The sequence below is a fragment of the Balaenoptera acutorostrata genome, chromosome 19, assembly GCF_949987535.1.
Source record: "Balaenoptera acutorostrata chromosome 19, mBalAcu1.1, whole genome shotgun sequence".
Taxonomy (NCBI): domain Eukaryota; kingdom Metazoa; phylum Chordata; class Mammalia; order Artiodactyla; family Balaenopteridae; genus Balaenoptera; species Balaenoptera acutorostrata.
In genome coordinates, this window is record NC_080082.1 from 54,132,981 (window position 1) to 54,157,436 (window position 24,456).

The 24,456-nt window shown below is 53.7% G+C and overlaps 2 protein-coding genes across 6 annotated transcripts; one reads left to right on the top strand and one right to left on the bottom strand.

Annotated features, from left to right (window-relative positions):
• Positions 1 to 46: 46 nt before the first annotated feature.
• On the top strand, positions 47 to 16,604 carry ITPKC (inositol-trisphosphate 3-kinase C). 3 transcript variants are annotated; one of them, XR_009006182.1, is made up of 8 exons: positions 47 to 1,333; positions 5,916 to 6,015; positions 8,216 to 8,429; positions 9,722 to 9,926; positions 12,102 to 12,203; positions 13,182 to 13,253; positions 13,726 to 14,002; positions 15,135 to 15,215. XR_009006182.1 is itself a non-coding variant. In XM_007166917.2 (7 exons), the coding sequence occupies exons 1-7, from the start codon at positions 173 to 175 to the stop codon at positions 15,336 to 15,338; spliced, it is 2,058 nt and encodes a 685-aa protein (XP_007166979.2). In that variant the 5' UTR covers positions 48 to 172; the 3' UTR covers positions 15,339 to 16,604. The 3 variants fall into 3 exon arrangements, 2 of the variants coding, with proteins under 2 accessions (XP_057390960.1, XP_007166979.2); XM_007166917.2 differs by lacking the exon at positions 13,726 to 14,002 and having other exon boundaries at positions 48 to 1,333; positions 15,135 to 16,604; XM_057534977.1 differs by lacking the exons at positions 13,182 to 13,253; positions 13,726 to 14,002 and having other exon boundaries at positions 15,135 to 16,604.
• A 1,015-nt stretch (positions 16,605 to 17,619) lies between these two features.
• ACTMAP (actin maturation protease) lies at positions 17,620 to 24,318 on the bottom strand. 3 transcript variants are annotated; one of them, XM_007166803.2, is made up of 6 exons: positions 23,262 to 24,318; positions 20,586 to 20,654; positions 19,939 to 20,063; positions 19,439 to 19,568; positions 19,274 to 19,344; positions 17,620 to 18,463 (listed from the first exon to the last, which is right to left on the bottom strand). In XM_007166803.2, the coding sequence occupies exons 1-6, from the start codon at positions 23,579 to 23,581 to the stop codon at positions 18,126 to 18,128; spliced, it is 1,053 nt and encodes a 350-aa protein (XP_007166865.2). In that variant the 5' UTR covers positions 23,582 to 24,318; the 3' UTR covers positions 17,620 to 18,125. The 3 variants fall into 3 exon arrangements, with proteins under 3 accessions (XP_007166865.2, XP_007166866.2, XP_028017539.2); XM_007166804.2 differs by lacking the exons at positions 19,274 to 19,344; positions 19,439 to 19,568; XM_028161738.2 differs by lacking the exons at positions 17,620 to 18,463; positions 19,439 to 19,568 and having other exon boundaries at positions 19,280 to 19,350.
• Positions 24,319 to 24,456: the final 138 nt, after the last annotated feature.

Here is a 24,456-nt window from a genome sequence, read left to right on the forward strand (position 1 = left end):
GTGGGCGGGGTGGGGGTGGGGGGGGAGTATCGGTTAACCCCTGCTTGGCTGGGCGGGCTGGAGCTCCGCGGGCCAGAACCCGCGAGTCGGGGCTCCCCAGCCACACCCCTCGCGGGATTTAAAGGGGCAGGAGGGGCTGGGCCCGGTCGAATCCCGAACCTAGGGAGCGGGCATGAGGCGCTGCCCGTGCCGAGGAAACCTGAGCGAGGCGGAGGCTGGGGCGCTGCCGGGGACAGCCCGCATGGGACTGGCGGCGCCGCGAGGGGGGCGGCGGCGGCAGCCGGGACAGCAACGACCTGGGCCCGGCGCAGGGGGCCCGGCAGGGCGGCCGGAGAGGGGCGGGCCCCGGGCCCGGACCGAGGAGTCCAACCTCCACATCGAGCCCGAGAGGGCCGGCCTCGGGCCTGAGTCGGGGACCGACGGACAGGCTGAGCCTGAAGTAGCTGGCTCCGGGGCGGGGACGGAGCGGCCCAGCCAAAAGACGGAGCCAGGCAGGTCCATCCTCCGGACACATCCAGAAAGGAGCAGCCACTGGTCAGAACTGGAGACAGCCGGTGACTGGACGGAGACTAGGACAGATGGCTTTTGGACTGATCCACACAGGTCTGACCTCCAGCGTCAGCCAGAGAGGGCTAACCTCTGGGCACAGCAAGGAGTTGATGGGCCCTGGGTAGAGCTAGAAATACATGGGTCACAGACCCAGCCAGAGAGGGCCAAGCCCAGAGGTGATAACCTCTGGACCCACCAGAACAGGTCCAGCGTCCGGACTCAGCCAGAAGGGGCCTCTCTCTCAACAGAGCCAAATGCTGATGGTTCTTGGAAAGAATTGTACACTGATGGCTCCAGGACACAACAGGATACCAAAGACCCCTGGACAGAGCAGCACATTGATGGCTCCCAGATACAACAGGATACGGAAACAGCCTGGAAACAGCTTGACATTGATGGTTTCCCAACACAACAAGATACTGATGGCTTCTGGCCACAGCCTGGCACTGATGGACCCCAGACACAAGATACTCATGGACCCCAGACAGAGCCTGGGACAGACTGCCTTTTGGGGGAACCCAACCAAGATGGCTCATTAGAGGAACCAGAACACGGGGAGTTGGTGACTCACCTGTACTCTCACCAGGAGTGTTGCCCCCTGACCCCTGTGCCCCGCCTCATCATCACTCCTGAAACCCCCGAGCCTGAGGCTCAGCCAGTGGGACCCCCCTCCCAGATTGAAGGGGGCAGTGGAGGCTTCTCCTCTGCCTCCTCTTTTGACGAGTCTGAGGATGACGTGGTGGCCGGGGGTGGAGGTTCCAGCGACCCCGAGGACAGGTCTGGGGTGAGTGGGACCCATCCTGCCCTTGAGCCACATCCCCACAGATCCCGTATCCGCCCCCCCACCCCCGCCTTTCCTTTGAGAAGTTCTCTAGAACTCCACCAGCAATTTCATCTCCAGGCACCTCTTCCATCCGAGAGCAGGGTTACTAACCCTCTCCAGGCAGCCTCTTGCTAATTCTCTTCATTTCCCCTCGCCACTGCCTCCAGTCCTGGGGTCTAAAATGGATGGCCACTGGCCAACTTCATGGTACCCAGGAATCCCTGAAATTGTGTGAATCTGTGTGTGTATACACATGTTTTTGCAGCAAGGGTCTGTGACTTCTGTTGGATCACAGTCTGTGACCCCAAACTCTAAAGAACACCAGTTTAGGCAGACAGAAAGGGTGCACTTTCTACCCCACTTTCCTAAGTCTGGGGCCTGTAGCTGCCTTAAAGGGTCATTAGCCTTCACCACCCCTTAGCTCATTCACTTTTTTTTTTTTTTAAATTTTATTTATTTATTTATTTTTATGGCTGTGTTGGGTCTTCATTTCTGTGCGAGGGCTTTCTCTAGTTGCGGCAAGCGGGGGCCACTCTTCATCGCGGTGCGTGGGCCTTTCACTGTCGCGGTCTCTTGTTGCGGGGCACAGGCTCCAGACGCGCAGGCTCAGTAGTTGTAGCTCACGGGCCTAGTTGCTCCGTGGCACGTGGGATCTTCCCAGACCAGGGCTCGAACCCGTGTCCCCTGCACTGGCAGGCAGATTCTCAACCACTGCGCCACCAGGGAAGCCCAGCTCATTCACTTTTGTAGGGAGTGAGCTCCCAGCTTTTATCAGGTTCTCAAAGAGCTGTGTGAACCCAAAATGCTAAGGGACCCCCAGCCTGGCCAGGGACTCTCCCATCTCCCCATTGCGTTGCCCCCCAGCTCCCCAGGGTGCTCCTGCAGGCTCTTGTTTACATTCTCCACCCTCCTCCGCAGCAGCTTGGGTGCGGTTCTCTGGTGAATCAGGAAGGCCATCAGGGCAGGTTCAGGGAGGGAGGGTCAGCGCATAGGCAGGTGTGAGAGCCTCCGGTGGGTCTGCCTGCTGCGTCCTCCCATTGTCCTGGGGCCCCTGGCTGGAATCTGCCCTGAGCCCCCCTCACCCCACATGCTTCCCTTTAGGAACGTGCTCACACATGTGGCCACAGATGTAAGAGATAGACCTGCCCCAACCTGCCTGTGCCGGAGCCAAGGCGCCGACCCTCTGGGGCTCTCTGCCATTGCTGTTCCCTCTGCCTACTCCCTCATCTCCTTGGTATCTCAGAGCAGCTGAGCTGGAGTGAATGAAGAAACAAAAATAACAGCTATCACTCGCTCATGCCCAGCCCTGTGCTAAGCTTTCTTTTTTATTTTATTTTTTTCTGCCACACTCCGAGGCATGCAGGATCTTAGCTCCCCGACCAGGGATCGAACCCACGCCCCCTGCATTGGGAGCACAGAGTCCTAACCACTGGACCGCCGGGGAATTCCCTGTGCTAAGCTCTTTGCTTATATTAACTCATCTTAATCTTCACGGCAGCCCTATGAGGTAGATACTATGATCCCCATTTTATGGACGAGGAAACTGAGGCACAAAGACTCATCCAAGGTCACAGACCTTGGAAGACCCAGAGCTGAGATTCAAACCCTTACTGAATACCAGGCACTTTTCCAAGTGCTATATGTGTGTTAACTCTTTGAATCCTTATAAAAGCACTAAAAGATTGGGATTATTATTATCTGCATTTTACAGAGGGGAAACTAAGGCCTAGAGAAGTAAGATCACTCGCTTAGAGTTGGCCACGTCTGGTCGGAGCTTGGATTCTAACTCAGTGCTGACTTAGTTGAAAACCCAGTCATTTTCACCCCTGCAGTTTGTGGATCCGTCCCTAACTTTTCTTCCTCCCAGGCCTCCCTGTCTCCAGTGTTTCCTCATCCCCTAGAATCTGCCTCCAGGACCCAGCTCTGACTAACTTTTGAGCGTTCCCATCTCCAGAGTCTTCCATGGCTCCCCAGGGCCTGCCTGATAGCGATCAGGAGTTCAGTCCTGCGTTCAGAGCTTCCTGTCTCCAGGCTCCTTTCTACGTTCAGCTTCCTTTCTCCCCTCCTGTTCCCTTCTGCTGCTGCAACGGAGCCGAAGTACACACTGTTCCCTGAACATGTTGCAGCCATCCTGCCTCCGCTCATTGCTCAAGCTGTTCCCACCACCCAGAATACCCCTCGCTTCCTTCTTGCTTCATTTTGAAATCCCATCTGACCTTAAAGGCCCAGCTACTTTCTCCCCCCTGCCACCTTCCTTCCTTCTCACATCCATCCTGTCCTCCTAATCAGACAACAGACAGTCCCCGGGTCCCTAATTTGTGTTTGGCCCCATGTTGGCTTTGCTGGGAACACAGTAGTGACCCAGACACTGCCTGCATGGAGCTCCCAGGCCAGTGGAGGAGACAGACCCATCACCAGGCAGTGACAGCTCAGAGTGCTCAGGGCTGGGATGGGGGAAGCCCAGAGGGTTGTGGGAGTCTAGAGAAGGTGACTGGCCAGACCTGGGGTATCAGAGAGGGCTTCCTGGAGGAGGAGGAGATGTGAGCTGAGGCCATGATGAAGCCATCTGAGAAAGCCCAGATTAACCATCAGATCTAAGAAAAAAAAGAGAGAGAGAAAGAAGATACTGAACCTGCTTATGAAAAAAAAGAAAAAAAAGACATTTAATCAACCTCCTTCAACCCAAGCTACAGTTTTGGAGCACCTATTGTGTGTCAGGCCATGGCTGGGGACACAGTTGTAACCATGACAACCCCAGTCCCCACCCTCAAGGCTTGTAATCTAGCAGGGCTGTAATGGATAAGCCCAGGGCAGTGGAGTCAGACCAGAGGTAGAACCCCAGCACTATGCTGTGTGATTGAGGCAGGTGACTTCACCCGTCTGAGTCTGTGTTTCCGCCTCTGTAACACAGTCAGCAGTCCTCCTGGGGTTGTGTTTTTAGGATTAAGTAGGTTATGGCACACTGAGCCTTTGTCATTGTGCCTGGAATGTTCCAGGTGCTTAGTAAACAGGAACCTTTATTCATCACCTCCTCTCCACGGCTGGCAGCTGGAGAGGGGAGGGAATAGCCCTTCCTGAATCCTTCAGTCCAACCCCTGCCTGTGTTTGACCTTCCCACCGTCCATTAGATGTCTGCTAGGTAGCTGGGCTCTGGCGGGGGAGGAGAGAACATGGCCTTGACCCCGGGGTGGGGGGAGATGAGCCACATAGCTTTTTTCTCTGGAGACGACTCATTCTCCCAATCCTTGCTAAGGGCCTGCTGTGTGCTTGGAGCAGAGAAGATATTTGTGTGTGTGCGCGTGTGCACACGTGCGTGTGCGTGCGTATGCAAATGCAATGAATCAGGCAGTAACCAGGTCTCAAGAAGCTCTTGCTTGAGTCGACGTGATACAACTAAATCCTTGTTTTCTGTTTGCTTCTCTGGTTTTTTGTTGCTCTCTCTCTGTCTTTCTCTGCATCTATGTTTTTTTCTTTCTCTGTCATTACTTTGTATCTGTGTCTCCCATTCTGTCTTTCTATATTTCTTTCTTACTTCTAGTAACGCTGTGCCTATCTCTGTGTCAGTTGGAAGAGGTCAGGATTTGCTATAGTGACAAACAGCCCCCAAACTCAGTGACTTGGAACAACAAAGGATTTTTTTTTTTTTTTTTTTTTGGCCCCGAGACTTGCAGGATCTTAGTTCCCCAACCAGGGATTGAACCCAGGCACTTGGCAGTGAAAGCACGGAGTCCTAACCCCTGGACCACCAGGGAATTCCCAACAAAGGATTATTTTCTTTCCTACTTCACATTGATCGTGGGTCAGTGGTGGGTGAGGCGGCCCTGCTCCATGCTGTTTTCACTCAGCCTCTGTTTCTCTTCCTACAGCCCCCCATGGCTTTCTACAATAGGGAAAAGAACATGGAGAGTCACTCGTTGGCTTTAAGGCTTCCACCCAAAAGTGACACGTCTGCTCACATTTCATTGGCCAAAGCTAAGTTCAAGAGGGCAGGGATATCCCTGGTAGGAGCACAGGCTGGAGCTATTTGGTAAGCAGCTGTCATGACTGCTGCAGTCTCCACCTTTGTCCCTGTCTTTGTCATCACTTTGTCATCTGTCTCTGTTTCTGTCTCTCTCTGTGGTTCGGCCTCCATTCATCAACTCCTGCCTTTATCATTTTCCCTGGAAGGTCTGACTTAATTCAGGGACAGCAGGCTTCCACCTTTTTGGTGTATATATGTCGGGGGACGATTTGGGAGTTGCTGGTGACTGCAACACAACCTAGCCTATCTCTACTCCTTCGAGAAGGACAGAGAGACACAGATACAAAGTGATGACACTGAGACAAATGGACAGAGACTCTTCTCCGCCTTTGCTGAGGCCTCTGGGGAGTTTGTGATCGCTGAAGTCAGTGAGCTTTGCTCACCCCAACGAGCTTGGGCCCAGGGATCCCAGGAAGCCCCCCTAAGGACCCCAGGTCCACCTTGGTTCCCTCTCATGGCAGCAGCGCCATCCCCCTCCGTCCCCGGCCTTAGCCCTGACCCCACCCTTTCTGCCCCACACAGAACAAACCGTGGAAGAAGCTGAAGACAGTGCTGAAGTATTCGCCCTTCATGGTCTCCTTCCGAAAACACTACCCTTGGGTCCAGCTGTCTGGACACTCTGGTGAGTGTGGGGGGAGAAGGGCGAGTGGGGGACAGGCAGGGCTGGGCAGAGACGCCTGGGCAGGGAAGGAACTGCCGTTTGTACTTTAGTTCCCCCATCTGTAAAATGGGCTTGGTGACGGTCTCCAGCTCATGGGGCTTTTTTTTTTTAAGTTTTAATTTTTATTTATTTATTTATGGCTGTGTTGGGTCTTCACCTCTGTGTGAGGGCTTTCTCCAGTTGTGGCAAGTGGGGGCCACTGTTCATCGCGGTGCGCGGGCCTCCCACCATCGCAGCCCCTCCTGTTGCGGAGCACAGGCTCCAGACGCGCAGGCTCAGTAATTGTGGCTCATGGGCCTAGTTGCTCCGCGGCATGTGGGATCTTCCCAGACCAGGGCTCGAACCCGTGTCCCCTGCATTGGCAGGCAGACTCTCAACCACTGCGCCACCAGGGAAGCCCGCTTATGGGGCTTTTATGGAAAGTGCTTAGGCCTGGGCTGGGCCATTCATACATCAGGATGGAGGGCTGTTTCCTGTTATCCCGGTGGCAGGGGCCAAATCTTCGACCGTGGGGACAGATGGGCCTGGGCTCACATCCGAGTTCCGCGCTTTATTTGTGGATGACCCTGGGCAAGTTACTTTCCCTCACTGGGGCTCAGTGTCCTCATCTGTAATGCGAGATAATCGTACCTCCCTTGCAGGGTAAACTAGAGGGTTAAAATCAAAATGTATATTGAGATTGAGAGACAGACCCCTCATAAATGGCAGTTACCAGTCCCCGTCCTCACCCTGTGGCCAGAGCAGAGTAGGCCCCCAATAAACAACAGCTATAATGGTTTTTCCCCAGGACCTAGCACAATCTCTTTAGCACATAATAGCACAAGGCCTAGAATCTAGCATTTTTGGTAAAGGGCTAGATAATAAATATAAACTACTCAGCTCTGTTGTTGCAGCACAAAAGCAGCCATAGTTAATATATAAATTTGTGAGTGTGTCTGTGTTCCAATAAGCTTCTTTTACAAAAACAGGCTGTGGGCCGGACTAGACCAACTGTACCCACCAGCAGAGGGAGGCAGGAAGGGAACTTATCTGCCTGTTCATCCTTAGAACTGAGTCAGAGAAAGGCAAGGCCCCCCTAAAACTAAACACAGGCCTGCCATCTGTATGCATCCTAGTTACTATTGCTGAGTTTAAAAAATACCAAAAATGAAAAACGCAAAACTTAGTGGTGGTTTAAAAAAACAAACAACTTAGTGGAGTAAAACAACCATTTGATTACACTCACAGGTTTTGGGTCAGGAATTCAGACAGAGCATGGCAGGGATGGCTTGTTGCTGCGCCGTGATATCTGGGAATTCAGCTAGAACAACTCGAAGGCTGCAAGCTGGAGACCTTTGGAGGTTCATTCATTCACACACCTGGCAGTTGATGCTGGCTGTTGGCTGGTTCTCAGCTGGGGCTGCCAGCTGGAAAGCCTATATGTGACTTCTCTGTGTAGCTGCTTGGGCTTCCTCACAGTATGGTGGCCTCAGAATAATCAGATTTCTTACATGGTAGCTCAGGACTGAAAGGCACGTGTCTCTGCCAACAAAGTGGAAGCCGCATCTTTTTTATGACTTAGACTCTGAAGTCACAGTGTTGCTTCTGCCATAAGCCCTCTCAGATTCAAGAGGAAAAGAATTAGATTCCACTTCTTGATGGGAGTGGCAAAATTCTAGAAGAGCATGTGGGACATGAGCTACTGTTGCAGCCATCTTTGGAAAATATAATCTGAAAATACTATCTGCCTCAATAAGAATTTGTAATTCTAATCTACACTATCTGCATGGCCCACAAAATGCCAGGTTTGTAAATTAACAAGGCCCTGATTGTTGGCACTCTGGGACTCCAGGCAGAAGCAAATGCAAATCTGCTTTGGAGAGTCATGCTGTTGACTCAGATCTCACAAAAATTCCCATTGCTGATCGAGAGCTCATAATCCAAAATTACAAAACAAATGAGGACACAGTGTGCTGTGAACAGGGCTCTGTTTAAACAGAATGCAGAACTAGGTCCTTCCTTCACCACCTCTGGCCAATATTTTGAGAATTGCTGGTAGGGAGAGAAAGTATTGCGGAAGGGTCAGGCAAGATGATGGTGGCCAGGACCTGATATATACAGGAGGTGGGGGGATTCTCTTGCTCATTCCGTTTTTGACCCTCTCATTGACTGCTGCTCATAGGGAACTTCCAGGCAGGAGAGGATGGTTGGATTCTAAAGCGTTTCTGTCAGTATGAGCAGCGCAGCCTGGAGCAGCTGATGCGCGACCCGCTGCGACCTTTCGTGCCAGCCTACTATGGCATGGTGCAGCAGGATGGCCAGGCCTTCAACCAGATGGAAGATCTCCTGGCAGACTTTGAGAACCCCTCCATCATGGACTGCAAGATGGGCAGCAGGTAGGTTCAGGGGCAGCCATGGGGCAGAGGTGAAGGGTCGGGGGGACATTTCTGAAGATAGCGCCAAGCCAATCTTCAAAGCGGTTGTACCAGCATCCTTTCCTGCCATCAGTGTATGACAGTTCTGTTCTATCTTCTCATCAACATTTTGTATTACCTATTTTATTACTTTTAACTATTCTGGTGAATAGTTATGATTTTAATTTCGATTTCTCTGATGACCAAACAACTTGAGCATTGATTGGCCATTTGGATATCCTCTTTTGAAAAGTGCCCATTTTTCTACTGGTCTCTCTTTTTCTTTTTCTTTTAAAGATTTATAATTCTTTATATATTCTGGATACAATAAAGAAATAAAGAAGAAATAAAGAAGAGATACACACACACACACACACACACACACACACACACACACATACTCCAACTCTCCCATTTCACTCTCTTAACGTCTTTTGATAAACAGAAGTTTGGTTTTTTAAAAAATTATTTATTTATTTATTTAGTTAGTTAGTTAGTTTTGGCTGCGTTGGGTCTTTGTTGCTGCACGCGGGCTTTTCTCTAGTTGCGGAGAGCGGGGGCTACTCTTCCTTGCGGGGCACGGGCCTCTCATTGCGGTGGCTTCTCTTGCTGTGGAGCATGGGCTGTAGGCATGCAGGCTTCAGTAGTTGTGGCTCGCGGGCTCTAGAGCGCAGGCTCAGTAGTTGTGGTGCATGGGATTAGTTGCTCCACGGCATGTGGGATCCTCCTGGACCAGGGATTGAACCCGTGTCCCCTGCACCGGCAGGCAGATTCTTAACCACTCTGCCACCAGGGAAGTCCCGAGAAGGACTTTCAATTTAGTACAGGTTGTCAATTTTTTTCATTATGTTAGTAGCTTTGTGTTTAAGAAATCTGCCTACTCTAAGGTCACAAAGATCTTCTCCTATGTTTTCTTCTACAAGCTTTGTTTTAATTATCACATTTGGATCTGCAATCCACCTAGATTTAATTTTTGTATATGGCCTGAGGTAGGGATCGAGGTTCATTCCCCTCTCCCCACCGCCATATGGATATCCTATTGACCTAGCACCAATTATTGAAAAGACTGCCCTTTCCCCACTGAATTGTGGTGCCTTCTTTGTCATAAATTGGGTGAACGTACCTGTGTGTCTGTGGACTCTGTTCTGGTCCATTGATCTATTTGTCTATTCTTGTGCCACGCTGTAGTTTTGTAACATGCCTTGATATCAGGGAGTGTAAGTCCTCCAGCTTTGTTCTTCATAATTTCCCTTGTTATATCCTCTGTGTCCCAGGACCTACCTGGAGGAGGAGCTGGTGAAGGCGCGAGAACGGCCCCGGCCCCGGAAGGACATGTATGAGAAGATGGTGGCTGTGGACCCTGGGGCCCCCACCCCCGAGGAACATGCCCAGGGTGCAGTCACCAAGCCCCGCTACATGCAGTGGAGGGAGACCCTGAGCTCGACCTCCACCCTGGGTTTCCGGATCGAGGGCATCAAGGTGAGGGCCAGGGGCTGCTAGCCTGTTTGTAGAGGGCTAAGAGCTAGATCTGAGGCAGGGCTTCCCAAGGAACCAGGGTGTCAGAGAAAGCAGGAAAGAAGCAAGATCTGGAGAGAGAGCAGGAGACTGCAGAGGATGGAAAGATGCACTAGGAGGGGTCCTGCTTCTCTCTTACCCCTGTGTCTATCACAGACCAAGTTTTGTTTATCCATCTGCCTGAAGGTCTCTTGATTCCATCTTCTTTCCCCTCCCCAAGACCCAGACCCTGTCCTAGTCCAGCCGCATCTTCTCCTGCCTCAGCCTCCCTGGCCTCCCGGATGCTGGTCTCACCTCCTCCGATCCCTCATCCAACACAGCAGTTGGAGGGGCTTTTTCCTCCTTATGGAGAAAAATGTTCTCTTTTCTTCTTTATTTCTTTTTTCTTTTTTTAAAAGTTGTTTATTTTATTTATTTATTTTTGGCTGTATTGGGTCTTCGTTGCCGTGCGTGGGCTTTCTCTCGTTGTGGAGAGCAGGGGCTACTCTTCGTTGTGGTGCGCGGGATTCTCATTGCGGTGGCTTCTCTTGTTGCGGAGCACGGGCTCTAGGCACATGGGCTTCAGTAGTTGTGGCTCGCGGGCTCTAGAACTCAGGCTCAGTAGTTGTGGCTCACGGGCCCAGTTGCTCCACGGCATGTGGGATCTTCCCGGACCAGGGTTCGAACCTGTGTCCCCTGATTGGCAGGCGGATTCTTAACCACTGCGCCACTAGGGTAGCCCCTTTCTTTCTTTTTTTTGTAAATTAAATCTAATTGTTTGAATAGCTATTCACACAGCTCGGAAGTCAAAATAATATTATAAAAGGGTATATAGGAGAAATCTCTCTCCCAACCCTGTTGCCGTCCTTCCCATTCTGTCCCTCCACCACCCCCTCCTCATGGGGAACCACTTTATCAGTTTCTTATATTTCTTCCTGTATATACAAACAAATGCAGTTGTATATACTACCTTTTCCTCCCATTTTTAAATTTATTTATTTGGCTGCACTGGGTCTTAGTTGCAGTATGCAGGATCTTTTTAGTTGCGGCATGCTAACTCTTAGTTGCAGCATGTGGGATCTAGTTCCCTGACCAGGGATTGAATCCGGGCCCCCTGCATTGGGACCGTGGAGTCTTAGCCACTGGACCACCGGGGAAGTCCCTCCTCCCTTTTTTTTTTTTTAACAAAAGTTGGCATAGTCCTGGAGAGTTTCCCATATCATTTCGTAGAGAGATAGGAGATCCTCTTCCTCCCTCCCTCCCTCCCTCCCTTCCTTCCTGTTCCTTCTATAATAGCTCTTTGTGGATATGCCACAGTCCCCTACAGATGGCACAGAGAAGCACTTTCATTTCTTTGAAAGGGTCCTGTTCTCTCCTGCCACAGGCCCTCTGCACATGCTGTTTCCTGTGCCAGGACTACTTTTCCCCTGTTCCCCTGGTTGACTGACTCCCAGTCATTTTCCTGACTCCTTCCAAGTTTCACTTCCTCTGGGAAGCCCTCCTTGATTTCCATCCGACTAGTTCAGGGCCCTCTCTTTACCTCCTTATAACTCCCTATACTCCATTATTCTTATCTCCCTTTGTGATGATCTTATTCAGTATTTGCATCCCTCATCTGTGCTGTTACCTCCATGTTAACCATTGCCCACAGGACACCTGGTACAGCATGGCAGAATGACTCAGGGGGCTCTCTGTGCCCCTCTCAGACAAAAAATAACATTAGTCTCTTTTACTGAGTGCTTACTTACTATGTGCCAGGCACTGTGCAGTGTATCCTACACACCCAATCTCTCCTCATCCTTATACCAGCTTTAGGAGGTAGATACTAACACAATTCCCATTTTCCAGATGAGGAAATCAAGGCTGAGGCAGGTGAAGTGACTTGCTTAATGCCACCTAGCTAGGAATTAGCAGAGCCATGATTCAAAGCCAGATCCACCCAGCTCCAAAGCCCACTTGGCTAGACTGGCTCAACCAGGGGGTTCAAGTTTAGACTTGAAGGACTGGTTGCTCAGGGGTATGACTTGGGGCTAGGCAGGTGGGCTAGCTTTCCCTGAACAGCAAGTGAGCCTGGAGGCGGGTAGGTGGCCCCTGGAAGTGCCTGAGGCTGCTTGGTGTTGGGCGTGGGAAGGAAAAGGTATGACACCCCTCATCCTGTAGAAAGCCGATGGAACCTGCAACACTAACTTCAAGAAGACGCGGAAGCTGGAGGAGGTGACAAAAGTGTTGGAGGACTTTGTGGATGGGAACCGTGCGATCCTGGTGAGTGGGACACCTATGCCCCCAAATGTATCAGCTTAGGACCACCACCATCATTGTTCCTCTCACATCAACGGTCTTTTGCCTTGGGCCGAGGTTGGCTGACACTGGCTGGCATTGCTCCCCGTCAGGCCAGCTGGTGGGAGGGCCCTGCTCTCACGTCTGGGGGCTGCCTCACTGTCTCGGCTCCTGGCTCGATCCAGCAGCCCAGCCTGGGCTTGTTCTCACGGTGGAAGCAGCGGGCCAAGAGAACAAGTGAAAAAGCAAAGCCTCTCGATGGCTAGGCTCAGAATGGCCACCATCATTCTCGCCATGTTCTATTGGCCAAAGCAAGTCATGAGACCAAGACTAGATTACAAGGGAAAGACTCCACCTCTTGGTGGGAGGAGCTGCTAGGAATTGTGGGTATTCATGTAATCTACCAACCACACTCTTTTTTTTTTTTAATTTTTATTTTTTGTATTCGTTTATTTAGTTTTGGCTGTATTGGCTCTTTGTTGCTGCACATGGGCTTTCTCTAGTTGCAGGAGCAGGGGCTACTCTTTGTTGCGGTGTGAGGGCTGCTCATTGCGGTGGCTTCTCTTGTGGTGGAGCACAGGCTCTAGGAACGCGGGCTTCAGTAGTTGTGGCACACGGACTCTAGAGCACAGGCTCAGTAGTTGTGGTGCACGGGCTTAGTTGCTCCGCGGCATGTGGGATCTTCCCGGACCAGGGCTCAAACCCGTGTCTCCTACATTGGCTGGCGGATTCTTAACCACTGTGCCACCAGGGAAGTCCCCAACCACACTCTTACCTGTGCCACCCTGATGCATCCAATCCCTGCCCCCCCCCCCACCTCCCATTTCCCCATGGCCCCCTTTATCCCATTCTGGCTGGGGTATGCCTACTCCTTTGGGGGTATGGGATGAGGTCAGATCTCAAGGTGGGTAAGGACCCACAAAGTCCATAAGCTAACCAAGAAATCCTCCCTCTCATGCACAGAAAAAGTATGTGGCACGCCTAGAAGAACTTCGTGAAGCTCTGGAGAACTCCCCCTTCTTCAAGACCCACGAGGTGCGAGCCCCGGCCACCATGGGAACAGAGGGCCCTGTGTGAGGGGGAGTGTCGGGGTCCAGGTGGTACTCAGGAGAAACCACCGACAGGGTCAGAGGCCAAAGCTATAAAAGGAAGCCCCGAGTTTGGGGGTTTGCTTCTTTAGGGTAGGCAGCACGAGGGATTTCAGGGAGGTGGGACAGTTAGGAGCATGGACCCCAGCCAGGTGGCCTTGGGGTGAAGGCTGGCTCTGCTGTGTGACCCTGGGCATATGACCTACCCTCTCAGGCCTCAGTTTCCTCCTGACGTGGGGAGGAACAATAGTACCTTATAGAGCTGCTGAGGTGGGAGATGAGCAAATGCAGAGTGCCGTAAGGAGCACAGAAGTGCTCTTGTGATTATTTTATACCCATGATTATTTACAATTATTGTTACCTGCCTTCCTCATTTGGTGGCTCTCCCCCCTCCCCTTTCCTCTCTTTCCTTTCCACAGCCTGTGTCTCTTTGGAAACATTCGTCTCTCTGGGGCTGTCTCAGAAAGTCGGTGGTGACGTCACTGTGTCTATCTCCGAGTTCTTCCGCCTCCCCCCTCAAGCCCCTCTCTCCTCTTTTTCCTGATATCACTGACTTCTGAAAGAGCACCGATCTGGGCATCAGGCCAGCCTGTGTTCGAATCCCAGCCACCTGAGCCTGGGCAGCAGCTCCGCAGGCCTGTCTCCTGACCTGTAGGACAGGGTAACAGTAGCACCTGCCGCACGGGTGTAACGAAGGTTAAGTGGATTAATATAGTTAAAGCCCAGCCCATAGGAACCCTGCAGTATGTGCCAGCTTTTATGGTCATGTTTGTTATCACCAAACATCACCCTCATCACCCTTGTTACTGCCTTTGAGCTTTACACACAAGTCACAAAGAGGAGGCCTGGGGACCCCACCTCTTCTGTCCTCAGGTTTGGTTTCACCTGCCCGGTGACTAAACATTTAAAAAAATTAGTTGCCAACATTGAAAACATGACAGTTCACACTAAAATCGGGATTTCCAGTTTCTCTTGGCACCACGGGAGACATGGTAACCCTGGGCCGCTCGCCACATGCCAACAGCCCTCCAGAGCTGGGCAGCGTCTGCCTCTTCTGACAGCCACCTGCTCGCCTGCCCAGTCATCCGGGTTCTCTGGGAGCACTGGTGTCTGAAACCCGACTAGAAAAAGGGAGAGGCTTGCAAACCTGGCGTTAGATGAAGGGAAGGAATGTATTTCTAACTAAAAAAAAAAAAAACAACCCAGTATCTCCGGAGGGCTGTGTGGCCAGCTCCACAAGGCAGCTTGTGAGCTGTGGAACGTGGAATGCTGCAGTGACCCCAGGAGGCGGGGCAGTTACCATCACCCTCATTCTACAGATGAGGAAACCGAGCCGGACAAAGGAAGCCACTTGCCTGGCGTCAACAGCAGCAGTCCGCTGGGTCTGAGTGGTTGCTGCCCCTTCCCGCGGGGCGGCGTTATCCACTCCCTCAGTCCCCCTCTGACGGCTTCAGGATCCTGCGGGCGTTTGAGTTTGTACCCCAGCTTGAAAAAGGATAATAGTTACCACTGTTTTGCATTTGTTTATACGGGCAACTCTTCTAAGAGCTTTCTATGGATTAATTCACACATAATACGCACAGCAACCTTTGAGGTAAATGGTACTCTTATTCTGTTATTCCCACTTTGTATATGAGGACACAGGGATAAGGAGAAGTTAAGTCCCCTGCCCAAGGCCACACAGCTGTAAGTGGCAGAGCTCGGGTTTGAACCCAGGCAGCCTGGCTCCAAAGTTCATGCCGTCAGCCACCCTGCCCAGCAGTCTGTGGGGCCGGGACCTTGGCCAGTGCCTGCCCCTCCCTCTAACCTCCTGCCTCTCCCTCTGCAGGTGGTAGGCAGTTCCCTCCTCTTTGTGCATGACCACACCGGCCTGGCCAACGTCTGGATGATCGACTTCGGCAAGACAGTGGCCCTGCCTGACCACCAGACACTCAGCCACCGGCTGCCCTGGGCTGAGGGCAACCGCGAGGACGGCTACCTCTGGGGCCTGGACAACGTGATTCGCCTCCTCCAGGGCCTGGCCCATAGCTGACCTGCTCGCCCACCATCACGTTTATTTATTGGATGGTGCCTGTCTGGCTGGAGGGGCCCCGAGATGCATGGGGGCCTGAAGTCCAGGGATGGGAAAGGTTGCACTGCACACCACGCAGGACCAACGCAGAAGATGCAGAGGGCCTTGGCGATCAGGTGGCACCGCACCCTCTCGGGGGAGGGGAGGTCGTTAAGAGCCCGAGAGGCGCGTGCCACGCCTGGGTCCTGCGGTGAGTCAGAACCAGACTGGGTCCCCTGACCAGCCAGGAAGGCTTCTGAGGGGCTGCAGAGGCCGCAACTAAGCCACGCGCCCTGAGAGAACACAGTGCACGTGCTGCAGGGCACAGGCGTGACCTCAGGCCTGTCACCACATGGATGACTGTAACCTCGGCCTCCTCGTCAGCCCCTCCCTCTGCGAGCTGGCCCCTGGCAGGCCCGAGAACCGGACCTCATTTGTGAACAAATGCAGCAGCCCTTGGTTGGCCCGCCCGGGAGAGTCACCGCCCAGTCTCTTCATCTGGGGTCCCTCCAAGTGCTGACAGAGGCTCTGAGGGTGTGGCACCCTGGGACTGGCCTGAGCGCTGCCACTGCTGGGCAGGGCCCTGTTCACCCTGTCCTGCCCGCCCTTGGCCCCGTGGGCTCCTGCCCTGCTCCTGGGAGAACTCTGCTGCGCCCCCTGCAGGCTGAAACCACAGCCACGTCCCACGCCAGCACCGTGGCCAGCACAGCCCTGTTCCTCAGGCACCAGCTCAGCCTCGGGACTTCCTCCTGCTGCCCTTTACCCTTTTCTGTCTCCTTCCTCCTAGCGGACGGTGGTGGCAGGAAGGGCATTCAGAAGGAGAAGGGGAAAGCAGGCTCGGGAACCAGCTGCCTTCCTCGGGAGGGCCCCCATCCCTGGCCTCTGCTGTGAAGAGGCCCCGCTTGGGCCTGTGGTGCAGGGTAGGTGGGCCTGCAACCTGGTCCAAACCAAAGACCCCAGCACTCTGAGGTGTGGGTAGTGCCCCTCTGTCCTCCTCCTGCACCTAACTTTGGGTTCCTGGCCCACAAGGCTGGGCTTGGGGAGGACAGGTGCCCCCCTCTCCCTTAGCCAAAGCTCTAACGTGGTCTTCCAGCTGACGTGTGCTCCTTTTCTACTGACCATCTTTATACTTATTTATATGAGAGGTAGTTGTTAAGACGGGGCAGCGCTGGGGAACAGGAGGCAAAACTGCTTCACTGCCTTCCCATGACGACACCCCAATAAACAGCAAATTTACAGTCACCTTTGTCTTTTGCATCTGGGGCTTGTGGGCTCAAAGCTCATAATTGGAGCATTAGCGTCGGGTGGGGTGATGGGATGATTGGTCTGGGGCAGAGGCAGGCTCAGAGTGGCCGGGTTCATTCATCCGCTTCACTGAGTTGCTACTCTTGTGCCCGGCTCTGTGCAGGGGACACAGGGGTGACCAAGACAACTCCAAGCCCTGTCCTCCAGGGCTCCCAGGACAGTGCACCAGATAACAGTGCCAAGCAGGGTGTCAAGGCTGGGGTGGGTAAGAAACACTACACTGTAGTTTCTAATAAAACCCTTTGTTGGGCATGGGGGACACAGCAGTGACCAAGACAGATCTGTTCCTCCCCTTTCTGAACGGATGCAATAGGTATTCGTTAAATGCTCTCTCTCTTTCCCTGTCCCCCTCCCCCATCTGTATAGGTACACTCTGCCTGGTTTGAATCCCGGCCCTGCCGCTTGCCAGCCATGTGACCTTAGGCCAGTGACTGCACTTCTTCAGGCCTCAGTTTCTCCACCTGTCAAACAGGGAGGATCTAGTACCTTCCTTACAGGGTTGGAGGATTTGATGAGTTAACAGGGGTAAAGGGGTTGGCACAAATAACTAGTCTTAGAGGCTTTTGCTTTTGTTTTTAAATCAGGAGAACACATAGGTGGAGGAGGTGCTCAGCCCGAGGGAGTCTTCCCGGAGGAAGTGACAAGGAGCCAGGGTAGAGCGGTTCCAGAATTGTCTGTAACACAGGGCCGGGGGGTGGGGGAGACAGGACACCCTAGGCACCTGAGAGGCCACTATGCCTGGCTGGTGGCAGAAAGCGTGAGGAAGAACAGCCTGGGGTAAGGGAGGTGACCTGGTGCGGGGTGACTTTAGTCCCTGCCCTGCAAGAAGTATCGAGGAGGTAGGTGCTGGAAGCTTCTCTGGAGGGGAGTGCTGAGACCTGGTTTGCATTTTGTTTTTTGGTTGTGCCACGTGGCATGCAGGGTCTCAAGTCCCCACCCTCCCACCCCCCACCCCCAACCAGGGATCGAACTGTACCCGCTGCAGTGGAAGCGCGGAGTCCTAAACACTGGACCGCCAGGGAAGTCCCTGGTTTGCGTTTTAAAAGGCTTCCCCGGCTCCACATGGACACTGGGAAGCAGCAAGGGGTCCAGAGAGAGGGGCAGACAGCAGCCAGAAACGGGCGTCTGCAACGCTGAGCCGGGGTGCACAAGCCCTGGGGTCTGAGCGGTGGGCAGTCTCTCTCTTGCAGAGAGGGAGCTTGTCTGCGGGGCTCCTGGCTATAACCCCAGCCCAGAGTAGGTGCTCAATACTGTGGGGACGGGCTTGGGGGAGCTGAGGCCCAGGATTGGGACTGGATGGACTCGGGGGGGGACCCTGCATGAAGGATCTCTGGATGGAGGTCCTCAGAGATCCAGCCCAAGCCCCCAGGCTGTCGCACAGAGGAGAAGATGGGGCACTCTGCGAAAGGTGACACAGCTGAGCTGTGGCCGCGCCCCGTCACCCCAGCTCGGGGCTGCAGCAGGCTAGTGGCCGGAGTCCCGTGGTCGCAGGAGCAGGGCCTGGCCGCAGAGGCCGGCCCGCAGCCCGCCGACGGGCACCACGTACTCCCGGCCATCGGCGGCCCGAGAGGGCGAGAAGTCCGTCAGCTGCAGGTTGCTGGCCCGGACTTGGTCGTAGTCCCACAGCTGGTAGTGCCAGCTCTTGCCCTGCTTGGCGAGAAGGTAGACGGCTCCTGGGGAGCCTTCCTCTGGCAGGGACGGCGGCTGGCGGGGCGTGCCGGGTGCTGGGTGGAACAGGCCTGGCAGCTCAGGGTCCTCATCGTAGCCCAGGCTGGGCATACCCTGCACACCCAGCAGGACCCCTGGGAGGAGAGAGGGAGGCTGTGAGTGGGAGCTGAGCCCTGACGAGGGGCTGGGGCTCCCTGAGTCCCACCACAGCCCTCCAGGGTAGGTGCTGCCTCCATCCCCACGCTGTCACAGAGAGGTCCGCACGGGCCAGCAGGCAGACAGCTGGGCCGGGATTTGGACCCATGGTGTTGGGCTCTAGAGCTGCAGGCATTTTAAGTCCGGCCTCCAACAGCCTGTCAGCACAGGGAGGTGCCAAGGCGGCACTGAACAGAGCAAACATCGTCACCTAGTTGTCACCAGCTGTACAGAAGAGCAATGCTCAGAGAGGCATGCACACAAGGGAGCCTCCATCCAGGCCACCTGACGTGCAGCTCTGGCCTCCTCTCAGGCAGGTGGGAAGACGAGGATGCCGACCGTAGCTAACACTTACTGAGACGTGTAACATACCAGGCACCATTCAAAGAGTTTTACGTCCTCTGCCTATGATGTGGGTGCTACTGTCGCCTTGATCTCCAGATACAGGGCAATGGAGGCCCAGAGTCACAGAGCCTGGAAGTGGCTGGACCAAGTCTGCAGCCCAGACTGTCTGATCCTTGTCTGCGCTCTGAGTTTCTGTTTGTGGAAAACCCTGATTGGCGGACACTGAAGTACCTGCTGCTGGCCAGGTCCCTGCTAAGTACCCTGTAGGGACAGGGACGGCCCAACCCTGGTGCCTGCCTTGGGTAGTGGGGAGGTGCCAGTGCGAGGGTAAGAATGTGAGGAGGGGAGACAGGGGGCTGGGGAGATCCAGGGTGAGGGCACAGGGCATGGGAGGGGGGACCCACCTGCACTCACTGCCCAGTGGGCCTTGTGGCCCTTCCTCTGACACGGCTCGTGGTTGAAGTCCTCGTCATAGCTGGCACTGGGGTTAAGGCCAAAGCTGTGGTGTGGCCCTGGGACCCACCCGTCTCCACCCCTGCCCTGCTGCTCCCTTCCTGGCCCTGGGATACGGGATAAGCAGGGGATGTCCGGCGACAAGGTGCTGCAGGACGTGGTCTCTGTTGGGACCACCCAGGCCGCCGTAGAGCACCTCTGCCTGGCAGCCCAGTGCCTCTTGGGCCAGCCTGCCCATGTCAGTCACTGCAGGGACAGAGCAGACACAGAAAGAGCGATTGCTGTGTGCCTGGCACCACGCCAAAGGCTTTCGGGAATCAACGCCTATAACTCTCGCCTTGACCATCACCTCTCTGAACAAATGCAGCAAGTGAGGCACAGAGAGGGTAAGCTGCTTGTCCATGGCCACACAGCAGGAAATGGCAGAGCTGGGCTGGAAACCCCAGGTGGCCTGGCTCCAGAGTCCACCTTGTGACACTCTGCTCTACTGGGGCGGGGGGGACAAGGGCCCAAAGAATGGAACAAAGCCCCCTTACGTGCCCGGTGTGTCCTAGCCAAGCTCTCCAGTCCCCTCCTGCAGCACACCTGGCTTGAATCCCTTCCACGCCCAACCTACCTGAGAACATCTCCCCCTGGGCCGTGTAGCCTCTCTCCATGGCCACCTGCACCAGTCTCTCCAGGGGGGCGCCGCTGAGGGGCGCCAGGAGAGTGCCTGCCATCCACAAGGCCACCAGCCCGCACCTGAGGAGACACAGGCCCAGCCCCCCAACCCCTAACTCGTGTCTTTCCTGGGCCCCCTCTCGCCTGGAAACTGGAGTGTGGGGAACAGGTGTGCCGCCCCGGGGGAGTTCCCTTCTCCTCTCCCAGGCCAAGTGGGGAGACCTGACTCCCCCTCCTGGGACAGAGGCTGGCCAAGGCCTCAACCAGGGCTAGAGGGCTGGGGGTGTGGGTGGGAGGGTAGGGAGAGATGTCACCTGGGCTTCTAGGAGGAGCAGGTGCCAGGGTGGCGTCAGAGATAATGGACCAGGTTCGTTTGATCACTTGCTTATTCGTTCCAACTGTTTACTGCGCATGCACCCAGGACCCTCACCTGGTAGGTTCCCCCTCTCCCTCCCCTCCTCGGCCTCCTCCTTCTCCCCAGGCTGCCTGGGATGAACCCACTCTTCCCACACTCCTGGGTCAATCCTCACAAAGCCTGGTGAGGGCAGAGGCTCAGAACACACGGCCGGCCAAGGCGTTGGGGTCCCAGATTAGGGCACGTACTGAGGGCCTTCTTGGATGAGGGAGGGCAGGTCAGCACAGAAGAGGATCCACTGCAGGTCACTTCTGAAACTGAATCACAGTCGCATTCAAGTCATGCGGGAACCAGCTCCTAGGGTCCCCCCCATCGAGGGCTGGCTGGGAGTGGGGTGTCAGGGATGCTGAAGGGGAGGAACATGGGCCCAGCTGTCCTGAGGCCCGAGGGCCGCTCTTGGCTGGGTCAGACTTCCTTCATACCTGTTGAGACCCCGCCCCCCCAGCCTCAGTTTCCACATCTGCTCAGTGGGAATCATCCTTCTGCCTGCTGCTCCCTGCTCTTTCCCTCAGTTACTGAAGGGGCAAAGAGCAGATGTGCAAAAGCTTTGCAACAGAGGGATTAAATTATTAGAAGGGGTGTCTCTACACCATGGATGAAAAGATTAATAGTCAATCTAAGAAAGAAAGAGAAAATTTTATTCGAGCCAACCTGAGGATTATAACCTGGGAGACAGTCTCTCAGAAAGCTCTGAGGACTGTTCCGCCTGTGAGAGATCAAAACACAGTTATATATAAGTTTTTGAGACAAAGGGTTGGTTATATGTCAAATGACATATTATTGACAGTTTACTCAATCCAGATCTACAAGTACAAAGCAAGTTATGGGTCATGGGTCATTGCGATCCCTTAACAAAATTAAGAAGGAAAGCTGTCTCCTAAGGAGTTGTGACCCTTGATGAGATCAAGAAGAAATGTTATCCCCTAAGGAGGTCTGGTTAATGCAAACGCACAATACACGCTAAATGGGAGGGAGGAGGCCCCAATGGGCAAAGAAAAATTTCATGTTTAAAATTCTCTCATCTTGCCATAAAATATGAATTTTATTTTATCAATACCCAAACTCTGAATGCTTTTCCCCTCTCAAACCTGTTTTTCAGGCAGTTAGATACGGTGGGAATCCCTTCCACTCAGCCTTGAGCAAAACCAGGTAACAAGTGCTCCAGGCCTAAGAGATCACCTTGATAGACTCCCCACACGCTTCCCCAGCCCCATTCCTGGGAAGGCCGCTCAGAATATTTTGGTGATCCCAACCCCTCCCCCCTCTCCCCCACCAGGGCTCAGGAGGTGCCGGGCAATGTGCTTATATTTCTATCCCAAAGCCAGTGAAAGAGTAAGGCTGAGGGGGGCACCTTCCTGATGAGAGGAGATGAGTATCACAGCACAGTGGTTCAAAGCAGGGAGCCCCAGTGCCATGCCCTTCCTCTCCTAAGCACCGTGGCTAAGTGACTTCACCTCTATGAGCCTCAGTTTCCTCATGTGGAAAATGGGACAATAGTAGTTCCTATCTTGCAGGGGGAGGGATAAATTAGGAGTTTGCAATTAACAGATGCACACTACTGTCTATAAAATAAGACCTACTGGACAACAAGGATCTACTGTATAGCACAGGGAACTATATAGTCAATATTTTGTAATAACCTATAAGGGAAAAGAATCTGAAAAAGAATATATACAGACATATATATATATGTTTTTACATATATATATATCTGAATCACTGTGCTGTACACCTGAAACTGACATGACATTGTAAATCAACTATATTTCAATTAAAAAAAAAAACAGTTCCTGTCTCATGGAATTGCTGAGGCTAAATTAATAAGTAAAAAACACTTAGAACAGCACCTGGCATATAACAGGTAGTTGTTACTTGCATTAAATTTGCCTCATTATGGGGGAATTCCCCAGCGGTCCAGTGGTTAGGACTCTGCACTTCCATTGCAGGGGGCACGGGTTCGATCCCTGGTCAGGGAATTAAGATCCTGCAAGCTGCGCAGCACGACCAAAACAAAAAACAAACAAACAAAAAATTTGCCTCACTATGGTTGGGGCGTTTAGTGCAGATTATAAACTTGTCTAGAGAGCTGGAAGTTTCTTCAGTGGGTCTGGGCATGTCACTTGTCCCTCTTCCCTTCAGCCCCAGCCCAAGTCTAGCCCCCTCCCCTCCTGCCTGATCTCCTGGTGCTCCAGCTTCCTCCTGGGCCCCTAGACTCCAATCTCACCACTCTACTCCTCGAAGGCAGTCTCTCTCCCTCCCTGGAAGGGCACAGACCCATTCCACAGCTCCCCAGTGCCCTCAGGACGGTCCACCTTCCTTCACATGCCCGCCTCCCCGCCCCCCATGCCCTGTGTGGTCTGCTCCTGCCCACCTGGGAAACCCACATGTGCCACCTTCTCTGTCCCAATAAAGAAATATTTGCAGGTCCTTGAAAAGAACATCTCTTCATGTCACTCTGGGCCTGGGCACAAGCTGTTTGCTCTCCTCATCACGTACCCCGGCATAACTTGCTCGACAGCACTCAGGGATCCCTTCCTACAGGCAGGCCCCACTGACCCCCCAGCCTCGGTCAGGCACTCCCTCTGGGCTCCCTCCTCACGGCTCTGACCACTCTGGGCTGTCACTGTTTGGTGGAGGAAGGGATCTGTCCCTCCCACTGGACGAGGTGCTCTTGTGAGGGCAGCTTTCCTCATTGCTGAAGACACACCGCCACTGAAGGGGTCTAAGAAAGGGGGCTGAAGCAGTCAGACTGTTTGACCTTGAGGAAATGGGAAACCCCAAGAGGAGATGGCAGCAGTGATCTGGGGACAAGTGGTTGGGTGAGACCCTGGGTGGGTGGGTGGGAAGGGGGATGGGGACCCTACCGGTTCTTGTGCAGCTTCAGGAGTCTCTTCACGTCCTCTCTGCTCCTGGGGACTGGGCCGGCCCTCTCCAAGGCCTCCTTCAGGAGCTGGCTCTTCTCCAAGCCGAAGACGTGAGGGGGAGAAAACCCGGTGGTAGGGGGTGGAGGCGGCAGTGGGGGTGGTGGGGGAATAGGGGTCTGGAGACTTGAGGGAGAAGGTGGAAAAGCTAATTCCGGGAGATTTGGGGGTAGGAGAGGAGGTGGAATTATGGGGGCCTGGGATGCAGGGGTTTGGGGAGGAGGAATTGGTGGCTCTAAAGAAGGAGAGCATGGAGAAATCATTTTGGGGTCTGTGACTTGGGTTGGAAGATCGAGAATGAGAGAGGGAAGGATCCTCCAAAATGTGCTGGTCGCAGGGATGGAGATTTTGAAGGTTTTAGAACTGAGTTCCAGATTTTGGGTGCTGAGCAGTGGGACTGAAAAAACCAGGGCTAAAATCTGGAACCTTGGGAGCTGGGATTGAGGCTGACTTAAATCACAAGGAATCTGAGGGTTAACGGGGTCCTTTAATGTGGAACCAGATTTGTGGTATAAGTTGGGATGCAGGGCTCAAGGAGTGACACTTAGTAGGAGTTAACTTCTGACCCCTGGCTAGATTTGGAAACCTGGCGTTCAATTTCAGGACATGAAAGCTCAGACCTTGGACGAGGCACCTAAAGCGTGGGATTTACGGCCACAGTGCTAAAGACTTGGGGAATTTAGAACAGATCGCCCCTTCGCATCCCAGACCCGAGTTTGGAACCTTAGAGCTGACCTTTGAGTCAGAGGTCAAGAGGTCAAAAGGACACCTGGCAGGGAAAACAGCCTAGTCGTGGAGAAAGTCCTGAAATCAGAGCGCAACAGGAAGAGTCTTGTGGGTTGGGGAAGGCTCATAGATCGGAGGTCGTTGGGAGCCGCGATACCGCTCGGATAGGGTACGTAGTCGCGAAGTAAAACGCGCCTCCCCCTCCAGCAAAATGGCAGCCGCGGCGCACAACCTTTCCCAAACCCGGAGGTAATACTCGTAACTCGTGTCCGCCCCTTTAACAATCACGTGACACAGAACGCGTAGCGGCTGGGGAGAAGTGAGGCTTCCAAAGAAAGGCCTCCGAAAGACTGCCGCGAGAACCGCGTTCCGATTGGCAGGAAGCGCGGGAGGGGGCGTGGCCTTCACTGAT

Bases quoted from the DNA above. Each gene is read 5' to 3' on its own strand.
- ITPKC (XM_007166917.2), top strand. From the start codon at position 173: ATGAGGCGCTGCCCGTGCCGAGGAAACCTGAGCGAGGCGGAGGCTGGG. The intron at 12,204-13,181 runs GTGAGTGGGACA...TCTCATGCACAG, and splicing joins ATGGGAACCGTGCGATCCTG to AAAAAGTATGTGGCACGCCT. The intron at 13,254-15,134 runs GTGCGAGCCCCG...CTCCCTCTGCAG, and splicing joins CCTTCTTCAAGACCCACGAG to GTGGTAGGCAGTTCCCTCCT.
- ACTMAP (XM_007166803.2), bottom strand. From the start codon at position 23,581: ATGATTTCTCCATGCTCTCCTTCTTTAGAGCCACCAATTCCTCCTCCC. The intron at 19,569-19,938 runs GTAGGTTGGGCG...CTGTCCCTGCAG, and splicing joins CCAGGGGGAGATGTTCTCAG to TGACTGACATGGGCAGGCTG. The intron at 19,345-19,438 runs GTATCCCAGGGC...CCCCAGTGCCAG, and splicing joins GGACATCCCCTGCTTATCCC to CTATGACGAGGACTTCAACC.